The following is a 21,401-nucleotide window of genomic DNA, read 5'->3' on the forward strand; positions in this document are numbered from 1 at the left end:
TTCACTCCATCAGGGTCAAAGTAGTGACAAACACAAAGTCACAGACAGATCCTGGGATGGGAGAAGAGACAGAAACTGCAACGTTGCTGAGTAAAAAAATCGACAATGTGAAAGAAAGCATTTGATGGTTCTTAAAGTGATTCTCTTTTTTGCTTTGAGTTTGATAAAAAAAAAAAAGATGGATACCATGCTCGCGTCTTCTTACACATTAACCTACAGCTGACAACCCTGGAGCTCAGTTAGCTTAGCATTAAGAGTGGAAACAGAAGGAACAACAGCTTGTCAAGATGAAAAAGTTTAACCTCCAAGCGCTTTGTTTTAAATCTGTTAGCTGTCTATATGCTAAGCTAAACCTTCTGTTCATTCTGAGGTTACAGCCAGCAGCCTTTTAGCTTAGCTCAGCACAACAGCTAGCTCAACTTTAGCCTTGACAAGAACTCTTTTTATGTATATATAAAAAAACAACAACAACAAAAAAAAACATTAAAATTGAGAAATAAGTACCAAGTTTAGAGTTCTTGATCAGTGGACTTCACTGCTACTGTTTGTTGATTAATTGTTGGCAGGTATGCTGCATGCAAAGCTAACTTAGCCAGGCTGTAGCTTCATCTTTACAATGCTGGAAGGAGTTTTCATCTTTTCTGATTCATGTAAGGAATGAAACATGCACATTTTCAAAAATCTTTTTTTTTCTTTTCAAAATGAAACTAAAGCTTAAGTTAGCTTTGCAAGTTAGCACACAGATTAGAAAGGAGGAACAGATAGCTCAGCTCTGCAAAATTTTAAACTTTTTCCAAACTGTTCTTGGACAGCTGATGTTAACATATAATCTCTTCTTTTTTACGTTTTGGTATTGAACTGGTGAATTAACAGCTGCTGTGCTAAGTGGAGCTGGCGGTATGCTGGGCTTAGCCCCTTCATGACACAGACACATGAGAGTGATATTGATCTCCCCATTTAACTCACCCAAAATGTCAAACCTGTTCCTTTAAGAACTCAAAAATTGATTGGCGCTGCAAGTTTCTCACTCAAAAAAACATTGACCGGTGTTTGTGTGTTCACAAACATCACAAGTAATCTCTCACGAAGGGCCCTGTGTTTGCAGAGGGATCAGCGGGAGGATACTGTATGAGCATGTAAACAAAAGGCAGTTGGGCTTGAGCCTGGGTCTGCTGAGCTCCCTCTTCTTCAGATCACCCCCACAGGACGTCTCTAACCGTCTCTTCTAACATCTTTCTAAGTGCAGAGGCTTCGAGAAGCCCTTCACCCCTACTTTTATGTCTCCTCCTTAACCTTAAGCATCTGTACTGCAGAAATAACAACAAAAATATAACTTAAGATAAACTCTCTAGGCACTGTTTGATTTCCAAGGCTTTTTGTTGTAGACTGTGATAAAAGGTCAGCAAACAGATTTTAAAAAATTAAAAAAAGAAAGACCAGAGAGTGATGGCTCTGCAGACCAAACACTTTCTCTTCTGTGATATATCAAGGTCCTCCGAGTCAGCTCACGCAGCCAAACAAACTCACTCCAAGCTCTGTGGTGGAGAGGCTGCAAGGGCAGAAAGTATCTAAAGGGTAAGTGTGTTGAAGTTTTCAAGCTCAAGTGTCAGTTCCAGTCTTTCACCTTCTTTCTCCTCCATAAAAAGAGAGGGAAAGGTTTACTCTTAAGCCATGATCTTCTGGGGAATCTCTATAGAAGCCTTGACGAAGATGCAGTTGTCTCGGATGTAGTTCCTCTTCTTGATCTCCTCATGAGAGATGAACTTTGGGTAGCCAAAGCCCAGGGTGCTCTCGTCCAGCGAGTTGCGGGTGCTGCTGGGCTTCTGGAAGTTCTTCCAGTTGGGATCGGGGTTGAAAGTCTCTGTGATGTGCTGGGGTTTGGAAAGTGAGGGGTCGCTCTGGTCCAGGATGGAGAAAGTCACCTTGTAGGAGAAGGGCCACTCCAACAGGTTGTCGTACTCGCCGGGCAGCACTCTGATGTACACGGAGAGGTGGGAGCCCTCACCGCTTCCATTGCCGTTCAGGAAAGCAGACACCTGCAGCTTATAGCCATAGCGGTGGGTGTAAAAGGGCGGGCTGAAGAACTCGTGGTTGCTCCGGAGTTTGGCCTCCTGGAGTTTACGGGAGTAGTCGTTTAGCTTCCAAATGAGGACGCCATCGTGACTGACAGACAGCTCCTCCATCTCTCTTCTCAGCTCCAGGATCTCCTGTCGCTGACGCCCCACCAGGTTACACATCATCGTCAGGTGTGACTTAGTGGTGTCCTCAAGGTGACGACCAATAGCCAGTTTGGGGCACTGCAAAGAAAAAGGAGAGTGATCATCATGCTGTGTCGTCTGATCTGTGTTTTGACTGTCAGAAGAGGAGATTTGACTTAAGTGGCACATTTTGAAACAGAGAATATGCTTTTTGGCTCGGTTCATGTCACAACAATTTGCCTAAACTGCGTTTGAGGACTACATACGGTGCACAGAGTTGACAGAACATCTATTTCAGAGCCTAACACTCAACACGATGAAGACAGATTCTATATTTCATCGTTTACATTCCTCGCCTCCAATCAAGCCATCTGTAAATGTTACTCTATGAAGCTCTTTGGATGCCAACAACACACAGATGATGATGCTCATCCACCGCTCTTCTTTTAGCGTCCCTACGTCTTTAATTGACGTCAGCTTCAAAAATAGACAGCATTGCGTGGTCAGAACATAGAAATGTTGCTCTTATTAAAATAGACCCTACAGGCACAGCGCTGTGTGCTTTAGAAGGCAAAGATCACAACTTTGGACGCAGGAGGCACAGATATGAAGGATATGTAATGAAAGAAAGTCCAAGACAAACTTGTGAGATGATTATCATAAATCAACAGTTCCTCCAGAGGCTGAAATAATATCTCAAAGGTTAAATGATGCAGGCCAGTCTTACTCTGTGTTTGCAGCCAGCGTCTTTAAAGGGGCAGAGAACGAGCGCACTGCCGCAGTTGTCCTTCACGTGGTTTGCCAGGTCCTCTCGGGCGATGTTGGGCGTGCCGCACTGGTTTGGGCACTGGACAGGAAAGCGGGGGCAGTGGTACTGGTGGTTCTGTAGAGGAGGAGAGGGGACAGTGTTTAATATGCGTGCACTTACTGCCCCACAGCGTGGACTCTGCACAGCGGGGTTACTGACTAATGGTTGCAAAATGTTCCCTGTCCTTGAATGTTCTTCCTAAACAGGGTACTAAAAAAAAACTTTTCCAGACTGGAAGTATTTAAACATGCTAAGACACCATTCTAACAACACACACATTCAAAAACATGCATTCATTTAGTTGACCAATTGATAGCAGCATTAATCTGAATCTGGCTTTATAGAAAAAATGACTCATCAGGAATGTAATCAGCTGATTAATCACTTTGATCAAAAGGATGCTATAATACATTTTTTTCAACAACCTTGTATTTTTTTATTTGTTTGAATACATTAACAGAAAAAAAAATCAAATTTGAGGAGCTGAAAGGAAATATTTTTGGACATTTTTGCTTTCAGGGTGACTCAGACAATGATTTCATTATCTTTTTTTCTACAGAAAACAGACAAAGAGTTGAAGTGCAGTGTATGACAAAAACTGCATCTCAACTGCTTCAAACAAATTCAACGTTGTGCAGAACTGCCCTAATGCAGTACCACTTCATTTTGATACATAATTGAACTTTTTTATATCTCATAACTCTGCACTGTTATCCTTGTTCAAACTTTATTCTTTTTACTTTAATTTTCTGTTTTTGACATTTTGATTTTTTTTCTTGTTTAAAATTAATGTTTTTTTATTTTTTTCCTCAAAGATATCTGGATTTAATATATTTCTTTAATGTGTTTTGCTGACCTTTGTAACAATAATTTTCTGTCTTGTGTAAAGCACTTTTAAATGTCTAGCAGCTGAAAAGTGCTATATAAATAAACTTGGCTTGGCTGCTTATGATCTACACCGAGAAGAGTTGCTGAGTGTGTTATCAAAAGGGTAAAAAGTTCTCATCTGGGTATCACACATAAAGATTAAATAGAGTTTTATAGTAAATATAAAAAAACAACATGTTTTTGGTGTTGCAAAACACTGTGACACAGTGTTTTTCACATTTCTAAAGGACTCAGCCTCTATCTCTGTTCAAAGGCAGATGCTCCCACACAAAAGCCCACAGAGCAGATCAGTGGTTCATACTTTCATCCAGCTGCCACAGCACAGTGACACCACATCCCGCTGCATCCTGCAGCTACAGCATCTCTGCTGAGACTGGAAACCCTCCAATGAGTCAAATGAAGGAGTGATGACAGGTACATCCAAAGTGACAGGAGTCACATTCTGAGTGTAAACACAACTTGGCACTTACCTGGCTTGATCCTGCCAAATATAACTACACGTGAGACTGATTATGACAGATTGTGATGGCGGACTGACCTGTATGGTGTCAAAGACAAACTCCTTGCCGCAGTATTTGCAGGGCTGCGTGCGTTTGGGACACTCGGACATGCTGTGCTGGGAGAGCAGACGACGCATCATCCTCGCCCCGCACTTGTTCTCACAGTAAACGCTCTCCTGAGGACACACACCCTGGTGGTTCTGGAGAGGAGGGGAAAAATACAGGTACAATTTAGTGTCAAGACATGCTACGAATATAAATATAAGTACAAAAGATAGATCTGCTCAAAACTGCTTTTTGAAAACACAGGAGGAAAATTTAGGGACAGACTGATTAATGAAATCACTTTTTTGAGATGTGTACTACTTTTCTCTTGATTCATACTTAGTAGCATCAAAATGTTTTAAAGATTATAAACATGGCTGTGTGACTCCAGTATGAGAGCCAAAAGGTGAACGCTGCTGTGACTGTGTGCAGAGGGGAAACATGTGGGCCAGAGTAAACAGAGGAGGGGCGGTGTAGTGGAAAGGTGTTATTGAGGAGGGTTAGGAGGAGGGTCTGAGGAACTTCATCCTGTTCACTGAGGAAAACACTTTCGGCATAAAAGAGCCAGTCAATGCTTCTTTCCTTCTGCCAACACACGTGTTATTTCATAACAGAGCGGCAGGGACCCATGTGTTTGAGTCCCTCCTGCTGGTTTTCTCAAAGCTGTCTTTCATACATGCATGGAAATTATGTGGTGTCACTCGGGGTTGTTTACGTCAAGCTCCTGCTGTGTTCCAACAGGAAAGAAAAGGGAATAAAAGCAGGTTTGTTGTTTACCTCGTAGGCTTCACCAGTGAACTCGCTGCCACAGAACTCGCACTTGACCTTGCGCTTGGGGCAGTCGTGCTGCAGGTGGTCGGGCAAGTCGCGGCGCGTCAGCTTGACGGAGCAGCGGTTGGGGCAGGGTATCACATTGAAGGCGCAGGTGGAGAAGTGGCCCTGAGGGAGACACGGCAACAACATCAGACTTACTAAAACACACACAAACACACCCACATGTCGGGCTTTCTGCCAGAAAACAAGACATTGTGACGGAAGGGAGGGGGCATCAGGTATCAGGAGGAGATAAGATAAGGTTTGATCAGGCAGCAGAGATAAATTTAAAAAAAAATAAAAAAACAGATGAAGGGGAAGTGATAGAGGAAGTAGGAGTGTCTCACCTGCAGCTGCTTCATCTGTCCGGTCCAGCGACAGCCCTCCTCACTGTGGATGCAGCGGATTGGCAGCGCCAGGATTTGCTGCTCCAGCTCTGGATCTGGGTAAATCTGAAAAGCAGAGAGTGCGAGAAGGTCAAGTCAAAGGCTGTGATACACCTCTTTCATTCAGCAAAGATGTTTGAAGTGTAGCTCTGTGGATTTAAAAATCCACGCTCTGATAAACTCCAGAGCTCCTTCATGGAGGGAAAAATGTTCCTGATCAATGTGAAAACTTATGAATGAGCTGAACGAAGATTACATTTTTAGAAATAGTTTTTTCTCAACATTAGCTCATGAGTGAGTAATTTTAAACCTTTATGTGGGCTTCACTAGTGCACCACAAATAAACATGTAGCAAGCCTTTTTGTGTAAATCAAAACCAGTAAGTTAGAAGGGATCTTGAATACTCTCATACTAACAATTTTCAATAAAAGATAAAACTAGAAAGGTTGTGGTTCTTCTCATAAGTGTCTAATGTCTGAGCCAGGAGGGAATAGTCCCAAACAAACACAGGATTTATTCTTGTTTGAGCCACACCTGCTCCTACAAAAGCGACCAGCTGTTTTAGGAAACAGTGATGTGTGGAGTAGAGTAAGCTGTGCAAGACGAACCAGCACCAGCACGGTCACTGAAAGGCTGATGGAGACTGCTAAGGACTACAATGTGCTGTATGAGTCTGATGCCAGAGTATTTTTATAATAAGTTTGTAGAAAGCTTTCTAGGAACTTTTGGTGCTGCAGAAGTCTCAGAGATTTTCTATATTTCTGAATCTCACGGCACCTGTTTACCAGCAACTTGCAATAACGCTCTCTGAAGTTATAATGAATGCTAACATGATATAATGTTAGTTTTTGTTATTTAATGGCATGAAGAAAACAGCCTTCAAATGCGCTTCAAACACAAATATCATGTAAAAACAGTTGAAAAAAACAATTTTTAACATAAGATAAAAGTTCCATGAAATATTTGGTAGTTTTATTATTAAACAATTATTTGAATATTTGTAAACCATGACTCATCCCTAGTTAGGGGGTGCTGCTGACTGATCCAAGATTCACTCTGGCCCTGAGGGAAGCCTTGAACCTTCAGTCACAGATGCTCATTGTTTTAATAAACATCACTGTCTTGATTCAAAGTCTGAAATCAGAGTGTTTGCTTAAAGGTTCTTCTCCACAGTTGCATATAAAAAATGCTGTCCTGTGTAGATAAATGGCTTTAACATTGAATGTCAGTTTCTAAAACAAGAAACCAGCAGTTTCACACCAGTGTTCATGATATAAATAATACATGTCTGCTGCAGAATAAAGTGATAATATGTTTGAAGTTAATGATGTCGGTATATACATCATATATTGAACTGAATGTGAGAATTTGAAAAAAAACTGCAACCATCTGTCACTACTGCAGTGATAATGAGTTAGTTTACAGCTTTATGAGACCTTAGAGAGAGCAGAGGAAAAGATTTATTCTTCCCTCGGTCACTGAGCGATGGGGATGAGTCAGTTTTCAACCCAAACCCCCCCAAATCCTCCCCTACACTCCGCTGTCCTGAGGATTTACAGCTCTGCTCTTCTCTGCTCTGCTCTGCATCTCCATCCCCCCATACTGTCACAAAGGCAGAGCAAGCACTGGTCAAACAAGAAAAGCCACTTCAACAAAATGTCACAACAGCCCTCTAAACAAATAACCGCTCAGTAACAGCAGGACCGTGCACTCACGTGCCTCTGCGCTGAAAACATGGCTGCAGCTGCTTTCAAATTAAAAGTTAATTTCGAAACTAATCCACAATAAAACAGAGAAGCGCTGGGAAAACCTCTGCCAGGCTAAATAAAAGTATTAAACTAAAATCCAAACCTGTTAATTATACTCTAAAGAAACAAAGCTATGTATAAATATTTAAACACATGGCTGACTTGCTTCACTCCACTTACACTAAGGAGCAGATGGGTTTTTTTTGCTGCCATTATCACATTCTTTCTGCAGAGGCAAAGGGGAAAAATCCTCTCTAGCAAAGTGAAACACTCTCTCATTGTTCCAGTCTTGGAATCTACAGGGAGACGGCAATGATGACCTTTTAATAACTTAGTCCCAGGCAGATCAGGGGGGTTAAGCTCTTTGGAGCTCCAACTTGAGGGTTTATTCTGTCTGCTTTAGCCATTGTTAGTCCCTCTACTACTACAGCAATGCTTTAATGACTGCAGAGCTCTCCTCCTGTTGGGTTGTGTTTGTGCTTTTTTTCCTCCTTCAAAAGGACGGTGTGTAGCGAGCATAACAAAAACGCTGAGAGGAGACCACCAGGATGGGGTAATTTGCAGGCGACTGGAAGCCTGCGAGGGTAAATAACAACGTCTGACAGGTGTGCCACGAGCACATCCTTTCCTGGGATGAGTCCCTGCTATTACAGGCGCCTCCATCGCTCTCAGCACAGCATGCAGACCTGCACTGCTGCACACGCTGATCCTGCTGCAGCTCGGGGTTAATGCCTCGATGGCTAATTCATGCTAATGCTAACTAAGTGCATGGGAGGGTTAGATTGCGCGCCATATTTTTACAGTAGATCAGACACAGGGAATATCATTAACTGTTCATTTGTAGGTCTATCATGCATGCTTCAAAAATAGGCCTTGATTCTTGTTCATGTGCAAAAGAAAGAGACAGAGAGAGACATCTAACTCTGAGTACAGTTAGTCACCATCTCTCCCTCTGGGCACAATCTGATTAAAAAACAAAGGGGACAAAAGCTCAGCTGAAATGTGGATACAGCTTTCTTCTCCTGGACCGTGAGGGATTTATTCGGGAATAAAAACACAGCAGTTCAGATCAGCTACGCGCTCTACTTTTCCACTGTAATGAAATGAAAGGTAACCTCTGACTCAGGATTATGTTTTTTAGAGGTTCTCGAGTACAAACGCTCTGTTTTAGAGTCAAAGTACCATACAAGCATGAAATGTTTTCACTCCTGAAATCTGCTTATTTGCATCTATATGCAGATGTAATGTGACAGGACTATATCTGTGTCACTATCTGAGTGCTCTGACTCTGCTCTCATTTACATGTTTCTGGTTGAATTGTTTATTTACATTTCTGCACCTGCAGGCTACGCTTTCTGTTTTTCTTTGGTTTCTCCCATTTTTTAGATCCAACAACTTTGTTATCCTGTTTCAGTTGTATTTTTTAATGCCCCTTACTGTTTCACTGTTACTAACAAATTCTGGCATTCTTATGGTTTACTAAGGCTCCAATCATGACTGTAGTAAGAGTTTAATAGTTAAATAGCTCAAGCATCAATTCAAGCAGTCAAGTAAAAAAAACTTTGCTCTATTCGTCCTTTAACTTTTCCCTTTGGCGCCGCAACGTGATAAACAATATGGTTTTAAGCTATATATCACAACTACAGCATAAACTTTTTTTTGACAAATTAGTGTTTTTTTCAGTGCTTTTGTTTTTTTGACCAGTGTTGCTTAATTTTAGAGCTCCTCTGCTACATGTTAGTACCTCAGCTCACACTCAGTTCAGTATGGCTCATTGCACGACTCACAGACAGTTGGAGTCACGAGACCCAGGAGTTTCCTCTATCCCCCTCTGTTGATAAGCCTCTCTTCAGTCATGTTGGGCTGCAAAACCTCAAACCCGTTGACCCCTGGCCTGGCTCAGCTCATCTGCCCCAAAGCAAACTGATGCATCATAGCTTCGGCATTCAGCAAAAATTAGAGTGTTGTGTATCTGATGCAACCTGCCGGAGCAGGGACACAGCTGGACTGTAACGCAGCTGACTTGAATGGAAACCAATCTGATACGGTGCCATGACGGAGTGGTGTATTTTAGCCATAAGTCTGACAAGTCAAAAAGTAGTTTGTAACTTTAAAAGATATTACCAATTTTTTTTAAATCATTACACTTTAATTTAGACTTTATGATAGATAAAAACATGACGAATTTACAAGATTTCATAAAGTGATAAAAAAAATAATTTAAAATTCTAAAAAAACAGCTGAAACACTTAAAAAAAACAGTGAACATACTAAAAGCATGATTTAGCTATGTTGCTCTGTGATCTACTTAGTAGTCCAAGCCATATGTTATCTGTGATCGACTGCTTCTGTCTGGACACGCTGTGAAGGCTGCATTTTCATTTCATTCTATTCTTTCTCTTGAGGAGAAAACATCAAAGAATGACATTTTTGCTTTTTTCTCCCTTCTTCGCAGGTGTAACGTTAGCATGCTAAAATGCTAAATAAGGCCAAAATCATGTTGACACAATGCTAGCTCATAAATGTGCATGTTCTTTGCAACCATGATTAATATTGAATCTGTAGCTCTCACTTTGGGTTCAGATGAGGATTGAGAACTGTGTGATTTCATACCTTGGCATAGTCCAATGGCAGCTGATCCTCTGGACACTTGAAAACGCCCTCACTGAAAGAAAACAACAGAAAAGCTTTTGTTATTATCAGATCCACCCTGGATATAATGTGGTTGCAACAAAACAGCTCAACAAGGACTGTTTTAAATCACTTTCAGCTTTCAGAAACATCAATGACTTCGACCCTGACCGAGAACGACCAGAGCTAGCAGGCACTTCTTTAACAGTGTACGAAAGCAGCGTGTGTCTCTTCAAACATAATAAAAATGAGAAGTTCTGACTGAAGTGGCGGAAATCATCTTCTTCACTTGAGGATGCTTTTGCTCATATTTTTATAACTACAGAAAACAAAGCAGGTTGGTTTGTTGCTTAAAGGGGTGATTGAGTCTACTTGTCACACTTTTACTGTTTCTCTCAAGCTTCCAGTATTTCATTTCTGCCCTGGTTTCCAATCTAGACAACAACGCAAGAATAAAGCAGAGTAAAACCCCGCCTTCCTGCTTGAGGCTCTTCCCCAAGATAAAACAACAATTTGCAGGTCTGCCAGTGTGACAGGGAGTGCAGTTTTTGTTCTTTTCCTCCTCCAGCAATTAAACCCAAAATAAAAATGAAACCATTATCCTACAACAGGCCCCTGTGTGGTTTTTGTGCCACCACAGTGGAGACCTTTCTGAGGGCCAGATGAGTGAGTGCCAGGGATTGTAAATACAGCCCTATCGCAAACGCCCCGACCCTGATGTCATCATGAAATATTCACACATGGTAATAATAGAGGCTGCATCCACAAGGGGTAAGCTGCTAACACAGACTGACATGCGTCCACATACACATACACACAAGAGCTTATTTGGGAAAAAAAGAAGAAAGAACAGACAATCATTGGTTGATCTCTTGATACGACTGTCTCCAGCCCTCCTGCTGTTCTAGATTAAAGATGCTGACACAGGCTGTCTTTATCTTATGGTTTGCTATCCTAATGATGATTTAAGCCTTACAAAATGCAAAAAGTCTTTGATTTAAGCTTCTCTGGTGTGCAACTTTTAAAATTAAACAGTTATCTCAAAAGAAAGTGCTTATATGGATAACAATTATTAGCTGCAGCCCTCATGAGTTCTGTAATATTGCTTTGAAATTAAGCTGAAACTGGAGGCCACAGAAATGACCCAAAATAAGTTTTGTGTCCTGAAAGTTTGATTCGACCTGAGAAAAGAGGCCTGATCTAACCCCAAATCTACCTTAACCATGCTTAAACTAATTAAAGGACAACTGTGTGCAAACATTAAGGATTGCCTCTGGGAGCTTTAATAAGGTTGGCTGCAGAGTCACCTGACCGAGACTCCCAAAGGCACGGGAACATGTGATTGAGCGGGAGTGCATGTGCACTTCGCCCCGTCTACCCAGCTGCTACGAAACCAGGGAGTGAGCCGAAGGAGGGGGGAAGGGGGAGCAGGGGTTAGGCTAAGGAGGGAGGAGTGATGAAAGAAGGGGGAGGAGGAAGGAGGGAGGTTAATGCATGACGAGACAGCAGTAATTCTCTTCCATTAGGGTCACTGTGTCAGCAGGGAGCTGGAGACCAATTAACAAGCCACGACGGGCTGCAAAACAGGGTCAATCGATTAGAGGCTACTGGAGCCCAGTCAGCACCCCATGTGTCGTGTGAAGTCATTTACAGTACTCATCGCCATCACCGGCCATAGAAGGACAAGGATAGATAGCAATGCCTCTCCCACAACCAGGCAGCTAGAGGAGATAGAAGGCGACGCGCTCTCAGCTCTGGACAGGGGACAGCCACAGGCAAAGTCCTGCTTAGTCCTGAATCTGACGCACAGAGAGGCAGACAGGCGAAAAGAGCCTAGTCACAGACTGTCAGGATAATTCCACCCCTGGTAGCAGAGAAGCTCCATGAGACGCACACTCATGTGTATGGACCCACTGCTGAGAATACCGCTCAACTCCCTCTTTCTTGGTCTCTGTCTCTCGGTTGCTTGTGAGTCAAACTCACTGCCGCTTCGTGACAGCACATTAATCGTGTAAGCTGGGCTAAGGCTCCAGTTCAGTCCACACAGTACACCATCAAACAGTTTTTGAGGGCCTTTAAGAGAGACAATTAAAGAAAACTGAATAACTGAGAGAGCTGTAAGTGAATCAGTAATTTATCTACTACTCATTTTTCCAAATGATTTCAAATTCCAATGACAAATCTATTGTTCCCCAAAATATGAGACGACACAAGTACTTAAAGACTAATTCATTCAGTAAAGTGGCTTTGAATTATCTATGCTCATTATTCTAACATCCTTACACCCTAAATTAATGGAAAATAAAATTTTACCATCTACTTAAACTTCAACAAGTTAGTAATCTCACTATATGCAGATGAATATGGTGTCTGCTTGGCTTCATTTAGCAATTTAGCTAATCTGCTGATTTAACAGCTGAGATGGTTAAAAATTGTTAACACCTGCTAGCTTAACACCAGCAAAATAATATCACAGTGTGATTGATAGTGCAAATTGTAAACATAACACAGATATCTAAATGACAGCAGGCTAACACCTTGAAAGAGAATATATGTAGCGATAACACTGCTAGCTAAATGATAGCATTCCAGCAGCTTGACAGTGAAGATGTATTACAGCGCTGGCTAAATGACAGCATGCTAACATGTTGACAGTGAAAACAGAAAATGTTACACTGCAAGCAAAATTATAGCATGCTAACATCTTGACATTGACATAAACAATGTAGTTAAATTATATTGTGTTTGCGCTGTAATTATTGGCATGCTCACATTTGCATACACTTAAAACTGCTTATTTTAGCACCTAGCATGAAGTAGCCCTGAAGATGAATGATAGCTTTAGCTTTTAAATAAGTTGAAGGGAATGAAGAATCAAGATGTCAACTTTCAAATGCTAACTCTGAGTTGAAAAACAACCAGCTAACACACATAAAAAGTTAAATTAACATTAAATTCATCAACTATAGCAAAAACGAAATGTATTTCAAGTGCTATATGAAAATGCTAATGCTACACTCTCAAGTATGATTCTTGTATGGTTAGAAACAGGGTTTTAAAGCTGTTGGTTACACAGAACAAACAGTCTAAACTGGTCCCCCTGGGCTCTCGATTAGCATTAGCATGAAAGAATTAGTCGCAGCCCTAACGGTATTATAACTGTTACACAAAGCCCGGAGGGAGAACGCTTTGAGAAACATCCATGCAAGCGGGAACTTGCACCTTGCTTTTAAAACAAGTTTCACACAAATGTCTTTCCAACAGATCTCTGACCACAGTTCACACCCTGGATGAGAAACAACAAGAAGGTCTAGAGGCTGATAAACAAGCGCCTCAGTGTCATGTTTTGATGTCACAGGGGAGCAGCTTAAGACTGGACAGCAAAGCGTATAATACAATCACCTCATTAAAATTTCATTGCCCCCTTCTGTCTGCTCATACTGCGAGCGGCTCCACAGCTGCTCTGCTGCCGAGTGTGTAAATCACCTCAAGTTCACTGTCAGATGGGGAGTGCACGTTATTATCATGTTGTGATGACTCCTACATCACACATTCACCTTCATCCAGGTGAAATGCACCCAATACTTGACCCCTTCATAACTTGTTCTCCCCTATTGTCGCCCCTCCTCTTCTCCCATGGGCCTCAAATTGTATTTGCTGGTACAGATTAAACAGCCGACCGTTCATTCAGCCGTCACAACATGCTTCTTCACTCTGTGCACGGCTCCTGACAGGCAGACGGTGAGAGTCGCAAATCCCTCAGGTGTAATCTCACTGGTGCGGAGCGAAGGGGTGTTTTTTTTAAACGACAGGGACTATCCCTGCTGGCCACACAGAGGGGACATGTTGGCAACAGGCCGATTCCTCACGCAAACCAGGACTGTGGGTAACCTTGAAAACCTGCTCCTTATTAACTAACATAGAGACTCCTAAACAAACCCCCTCTGTTTGCCGATGTAGCGGGCAGGGCTGTCCAGACACACTAAACAAACCAAATCAAAAGCATGAGGCCTTTGGAGAACAGCAGTCTGTAGCACATTAACACTCTAAACAGACTCTGTCACACAAGGTATTTTCTCATTGACTCAGATAACATCTCAAGCCTTCACTGATCTTCCCGCTTATCTACCCCTGAAGCTCACTAACAGCTTTCATGTTCATCCTAATGCTAAACCCACGTTGTCTGTTCAAGTTATAACCTGGATTAACATTTGTACACACAAACAAAACCTTAAATTCCAACAGTGGCCTCAGTGCAGACTCCCAGTCTCACAGATGAAACTTAACTCCTCTCAGGAAGTTTGGAGAAAACTGGAATTTTGTTTTATCTCACAGTGAGAGTTTCTTTAATCCCCATAAATCCATCTGGTTTTGAGTTTGTGTGTCTAAGACTGTGTGAAGTAGTGACTTCTTTCTGATCTTCCTGTTGTGAACACTGAGTTTTATAGAGACTCTATCAAGTATATTCCAAAAATATTTCTTTTGACGAGAGCTGAAGAAGAGATTGGGTACACCCTGGACAAGGTTCCTGCCCAACAGCAGGAACTATTTAATCTTTTATATTTAGTCTGTCATGTTTCCCATTCTTGTGTGAACAACTGAAGATTTGATGACATAAACACAAGTTTCTCACCTTATATTCTTTCAGAAATTTGAAAATGTCTCCTGGACGAAACCTTTAAATGGTGAGCCCTGAAGCCATTTAATTATGTGCGACTGTGGACAGTTATTGCACTTTAATTATGGAAAACTCACAAGAGAAAGCAGAATGTTGATCCAAGGATTTAATAGTTTATTTTATGTTTTCCCAGCTGTCTCTGGAGCTGTCTCGCCACAACCCGCAATTTGCTTTAACTTCTTCCAAAAGAAAATTGAGAAGCTGCCTGTGGGGAAAGCTCGGTCTTTTTTGTTTCGAGCGGTTTTAAACAACAGATACGACTGTTTGAGCACATGAACCTTCTTCTTTCACTGGAATCAACTTATAATCCATCTTCAAAACACCCCGAAGCTTCTGCTGTGTGTTTCTGCAAAAGTTTTTTTTTTTTGCAGTCCTCCCCACCAGTTGGATTAGGACCTTAATGTAAGCCTTTAGACTCCTAATGAGCTGAAGTAATGGGGGCTGAGGCTGGGTGGTGTTTCCACCTGTGCAACCTGAAACGCCATCAGCACAGAGCTCCTTTCGCCCACGGCCGGTTTGGCTTCAAGCCGAGTTCTTTACAGCCCTCTTGTTTGTCTGAAAAGGGAGGAGCAGCTCCCACTTTCACAGAGTTTGTGATGACACATCAGCCCACAGGTGGATCAACCGCTCCTTCACAGGTTTTATGAGTGTGTGTGTGTGGGACATCCACACAGAACGATACCAAGACAGCCTAACGTGTGGGAGTTAAATCCTACAAGATAAGCACATACCTGCGGTGTGCTGGAGATTATATTGTACATGAAGCTTTTCTGCTGACTTTATCTGCTGCCAACAAGTCACTTTTTAACTCTCAGAGACAAAAACTCATTCAGAATAAAATTTAAAGAGGGAAGTTTATTATTAAATATCATATTTTCAGAATTCATATGCTTTTTGAAAACAAAAATTCAAACAATACCACCAAAAAGAGGCTCAAAAACAACCAAGTATGTTTATCCTTCCATTATTATTGAGGTAAACTGATTAATTTGGAGGTTTGGAGGCAAACTTTTTCGAAAAGTCTGATGAAAAAGACAATGAGCAACATTATAATCATCATCAGCATCACAAAATCAGTTCTCAATTTTTTACTCACTCTTGACTGTAAATGATATAAGAGTACATTTTTAGGAGTTTCCAAAACTTACAATCAGAAAAAGAGCAGATGAAACTGTTTTATTTGCTAACTTTAACACTTTTTTCTCATCCTTTGCTCAAAAGTCCTCCCTGTTCATTTTCTTTGCCTCTTAATTTCTGTTGTCCTGTCCTCCGTCTGTCTTGTATTTTCCTGTGCTAAGAACGGAAAGTGATAAAATATGTGTACTTGGCCAGCAGAGCTGATTGTGAGTCTGTTCTGTTAATTATAGCAACTTCAGCTGTAAGCAAGTTAGAAACAAAGACTTGAAGGACAATGGACTTCTTACTGTTTATCTTATAATTGTCCTTTGACGACCTGGCAAAGCCTTTCAGCCAGTTAAGCGAAGGATACTCAAACGCTCATGAGGCAGATTCTCTTTCTTGTTTCGTGGGACATTTTAAAGATATCCTGAATGTTTCACTCTGATGCAAGTGAGACTAAACTCCCTAAAGTATAGGTTGAACCCTAGGGCTTCAGATACATTTCTTGAACCGGTTTGTTGAGATTTGAAACCTCTTCTAAATATGACACCTGTAAAATCTCATCTGACGCCCTCTGCTCACTGCTAACAGCCCCTGGCAGCTGCTGCACATGAAGTAACAATGGCTGACAGTCTGCAGGTCATGGTCATCAGTGAGACAGGAATAAATCACATCTGACTCAGTGTCAGACACCTCTAAAAAGACAGGCGGAAAATTAAAGCACATCCAAAGGTGATTACCGCGTATTCATATAAATCAAGCGGAGCTAAACTTTTAGGCAGAGTTTAAAATCTCTATTTTATGCTTCCTTTTGCCAGACGGATACTATTTTTTATTGTGTTGCGTTGCCAAAAGAGATGAGAAATGATGCAAGTGGAAGAAAGACACTACTACAAGTGTATGTGTGCATGTGTGTGTGTGTGTGTGGGTGGATGTCTGGCCTCTTTCCCTGGCTTCATCTCAAGCACCCCATGTAACACACTCGCTGGGACCAAGATAGAAAAACCTTCAAAAGGAGGTTTTTATTATAAGCTACTCTCACACCACCTACAAAACGTGAACAAGAGGGAGAACTACTTTTTTTTTCTTTGAGGCTTCTGAGATCTTGACTCCTGCTTCTTTGCAACAATCCACCGCAGAGATAATTTATCTGAATGCACAACGCACAGAGCAGTTCCTGACTGCCAGGACACCTGAGGCCAAACTCATGCCATCATCGCTTACATAATGATATTCATGTCTCCTTGCAGTTCACCTCACCGTGCTGACATTTGTGAGCATAAGCCATCTGCGAGGGAGCTCACATACTGCGATGTAACACATCCAAAGGTTAACACATTCTTAGTTTGTTTCGCTTAAATGTCAGCTATGCAGTTGCATCAAGAGGAAATAAAGGTATATGTAACAGTTTACTGTGTAATTACAGCACACTGATAGAAATACATTATATTTTTGGCAAACCCAGAACATATCATCATGGATTTATTATTATATAGAAAAAAAACTGTGTGCACAGGGTCATATACTTTAAATGTGTGTGCTTCCACACAGAAATATCTGAAAACTGCAAAAAACTTAAATCTTACAAGGTGTTTTTGTCTTATTTTAGTGAAAATTTCCTTTTAGACTTAATATGCCCCACATTTACTTGACCGGTCCAGAAAAGTAACTTATTCCAAGTTATGTAAAGACAAAAACGAGGTTTAAATTGCTTGAAACAAGTTACAGGTTTCTGTACAGGTCCCGTGAAAGTTTCTCATATTTAGTCTAAAAAGACATTTTTACTGAAAATAAGAAGAAAATACTTAATAAGATTTCAATTTTTGCAGTAAATAAGCCAGGAAGACTAGACTGTCAATGCTTAGCTGTGCTTAATACTGTTTTAAGACTCAACTATGAACATTTTTCAAAAAGTTTACAAATAACATGCTTATAAGTGTGCTTTTGCTATCACTATCCTAACTTTTAAGCAATTAGGTAAGGATATAAGGTGTGCTGAATGTCACACGTGAGGCAGCTAAAGATGACAGTTTATTTTTCTAGTGATGTTCCAAAGTGGCCGTCAGCTAAACCAATATTTACAAATCTTTAAGTTATGGTCAGGTTTTTTTTCTTACCGTAATTTAAAAGCCCTTACTCACCTAGAGGAACTTCTGATAAACAAATGTTGAAGTCATTGTGTAATAAAAGCCTGTTACATAATGGATTGCCCTGCATAAATTCCTCTATATGTAGGTGGTAAGAACCATTACACAGTTATGTCTATGTTTTGTTTTGTTCCTGTTGTGATAACAGTGTAGCATTTCCTGGACTGAAGTATTTACTTCCTTGATTATAAAAGTGGCTCTGACAAGCTGGCGAGGCAAATTCAGACAGTCGTTTTTTGATTTTGTGAGCAATTAGACGATGACTCATCAAAACGCCAAAGGTGCAGCTTAGACACTCTGCCGTGATAACAAACCGTAACGGAAAGAGCCACCTGGCAGAAAACAAGCTGCTTGCAAAAAAACAGCCAGTAGAAGAGAGGAAGGGAAGGATGGATGAGTGGATGAAGGGAGGGCTGGAGGGAGGAGGAGCAGCCATCTGCAGGTTGAGCGCAGACCTGAGAGTCACAATAATCCATCTTTAAGTGTGTGAGGAGGGGAGGCATCACTGACAAGTATTTATAATCCCCTCACACTGTCTCCCTCCATCAGTGGGATCTAGATTTGACATGGAGTGTTTATCAGAAAGGGGAGGGCTATAAGAAGAGATGCTAATCCGGAGCTCAGTTCATAGCTTCAGTACTGTTATTAACGCTGTTATTAAGGACTTCCTTTACTCTCACTTGGTGTATTTTTCTAAATCAACATCATAAGAGATTTAATTACTGTTTGAAAGGGGTTAGCTAAAAAGACTCTCAAATCTGTCTTTTTAATATGAAGCTAGCATCTGTGGCTAGTTGGCTAACTTAGCCAAGCCTGAGACGGCTAGCAGGCTACGAGAGAAGTTTATGAATAACTTAATAAAATACTTTTAAAAAAAAACGGTTAGCTTTTTCTGACTGCTGTACCTACTCCCTAGCTAAGTGTTTGCCAGCTGTTGGAATCAAAACTGGTGCCAACGGCGTCATGAGATAAATTAAAGGGACGCTATGAGAAAAACATGAAAGATTTGATGCTAATTTCTCTAGCAGCACATTAAGAGTGGAAAAAGTCTGGAAATAGGTTGAAATAGACACAGCAACACAAGAAAGTGAGTTTGGGGGCTAGCTGCAACTCTTTATCCAATTTTTTGCTAAGCTGAGCTAATTGACCGCTTGCTGTTGGCTTTACGTCCCCCATGTGGGCTTTACAAGCTCATGTTTCCTTAAGATTTCAGATATCTTGATCCACATGTATGATAGAATAAAAACTGGTGGCGACATTATTGATTTCACTCACAGTTTTGCCATTTCATACCTCCATGTGTCTTTTTCTCCTGCACTTGGCAGGCATTCAAATAAATAAATCTGCACATGTAGTGGGATCTTTTGTTTTCCCGGTCGATTTCATCCCCCAGATTATTCGCTGTATGCAGGAGGTACGGGAAAATCAATCCACTTTCATTAACTGCTGCTGATCTGGATGCAGAGTGGGGGTTGGAGAAAGAGGAGTCTGTCCCATCAGTTGCACCAAGAGCTGAGCTCATACATGCATGAGTGCAGCCACCCTCACCCACGCATCACACAGCAAAATAAAAAAAAAAGAAAGAGAAAGAGACCACCATCATACCAGAGGCTTACCCACACATTTACACACTCACACACACACATTCAGGCCTGCACAGTGTACATGAAAGGAAAAGGGGGCTTGAAAGGGGACGCTTCACGTTTGATCTGGTTTGAAGGGCGGATTTTGCAGGGGCGGGGTGGGTGGAGGACTGCACCCACAGATCAATGAAAGTCCTGAGCTTTAACGTGTCGCACATGTGAGAGGTACCTTCTGGTCAGTGAAAACGTGCTAAAAGCTCCTGTCAAGGTTGCAGTAGGTGTGAATCACCCCGCTCACCATTTTACTACCCACTGACACACATTTGTGAAGATCCAGTGGCACAAGAAAGGGATCAAATAGTTCTTCACCCACTTAGCCCTAAATGCAAAGACAACATGCTTCACATTTCTCCAGACACGTGTGAATTTTAGCTGATTTAATCACAGATGGCTGGTCTATTTTTAACTCAGCCTCGGAGGGCAGATTTCTGCTCAAAAGGGCTATCTGCAGTGACGGCGGCTGGCTCTCAGGAGCTGCGGCGCTGCCACACTAATCCTGTGGAATGCCTGCTCTGGACGGAGGGGCTTTGAGACTGCCAAGCTATTGCCTGGCCTATTAAAAGGATCGCTGCCTGCCAACTGTACGCATATGGCACTGGAAAAGCTGCACGAGCCATATAGTCGCTTTGTTCCTCCTTCAAATGGCATTAATGATTCAGCTATTGGAGACGCAGTCATGAAGAAGAGTGGCATCAAAGTCGTTGCTCTAATAGGCTTCAGATTGAGGGAGGAGGCTGCAGAGTGCTTCTTGTACAAGCGTTCCATCAAAAGAAAAAATGAATGACGTGAATTTTACATCTGGTAGATGGTTAGGCATCAAAAACTTATATTTCAGTGCATCTAAAAAAACAAAAAACATGCTTTAACTTAATTTTGTTAAATCAATTTGGAAACTCATACTTCTCAGAGGAACAGTTTGGCAGCAGGTTTGTTTGCATGTTAAATTTGAAGCCAGAAACCTTAATTAGCTTAGCATAAAAAATAAACAGAGAAAAATAACAAGCTAATTCAAATAAACAAAATCCACCCCTTTTTTAACCTCCATAGCTGGCTACTTACTAATATCCAGGCTCTGTTCGCCCAAAATAGCTAACTGTTCTTTTTGGTATTTTAGCACTATTTTTAGATTCCTGACTGAGCTAATGTATCGTTGATGGCCACAATATCCAGCAGATGGTTGATGGAGAGGTTAGGAGGCTAATACCCTGCAAATCCAGAGATAAACATTTGTGTTGAGTTTAAGTGCAAACACACTTTCTCTGATCTGATTGGATGGCTGCGGATACATGTGTTCTTGAAGCAAATCTGAAACAAGATTGAAGAGTAAGTGATAGTTCTTTAAAGAGACTTTGTGGGGAACTGAGCAGTGCTAACACAAAATCCCACAAGGCCTTGTTGTTGAAGAGCTGTTGAATTTCATAAAAAAGGATTTTACATCCAGGCGTTTCAAGCTCCTTTAACCAATTAAAGCGCTGTATATGAGGTCAGCTCAAAGTAGGGTAAATCACAACCTCCTGTCTTAATGAAGTGGTGTGGATTTCAGAGTGAATTAAGTGTCAACTGCCTTTTTTTTAGTTGAGACCGTCCTCACTCCTGTGGCTGAACGAAGAGCAATGTGCCAATGACTCGTTAGCTGCTCCTGACGGCTCATTATTCCCACTTAACGACCTCCTTTCGCTCTCTGTGGGGTTTGTTTTATGGCTTCCAAAACTGCTCGGATAAGTTTCACCGAGCCTGGAGGCCAGGAGGGACAGTTTATCCTTAAAGAGAATTTACCCAGCTTTTGGCCACCAGAGG

General features: G+C 41.5%; 1 protein-coding gene across 1 annotated transcript in view; it reads right to left on the bottom strand.

The window, feature by feature from the left end:
- Positions 1–707: 707 nt before the first annotated feature.
- Positions 708–21,401, bottom strand: part of traf4a (tnf receptor-associated factor 4a) — a 36,681-nt gene continuing 15,987 nt past the window's right edge. The window contains exons 2-7 of the mRNA XM_074679806.1: positions 10,000–10,051; positions 5,600–5,704; positions 5,217–5,378; positions 4,433–4,594; positions 2,926–3,081; positions 708–2,297 (exon numbers count right to left, since the gene is read on the bottom strand). Coding sequence (XP_074535907.1) covers positions 1,665–2,297; positions 2,926–3,081; positions 4,433–4,594; positions 5,217–5,378; positions 5,600–5,704; positions 10,000–10,051 — 1,270 coding nt within the window. The 3' untranslated portion in view covers positions 708–1,664. The remainder of the gene's footprint in view (positions 2,298–2,925; positions 3,082–4,432; positions 4,595–5,216; positions 5,379–5,599; positions 5,705–9,999; positions 10,052–21,401) is intronic.

Source organism: Halichoeres trimaculatus, unplaced genomic scaffold (assembly GCF_033239565.1).
Source record: "Halichoeres trimaculatus isolate MK-OKI-2021-1 unplaced genomic scaffold, fHalTri1.1 fHalTri1_scaffold_9, whole genome shotgun sequence".
Lineage (NCBI taxonomy): Eukaryota > Metazoa > Chordata > Actinopteri > Labriformes > Labridae > Halichoeres > Halichoeres trimaculatus.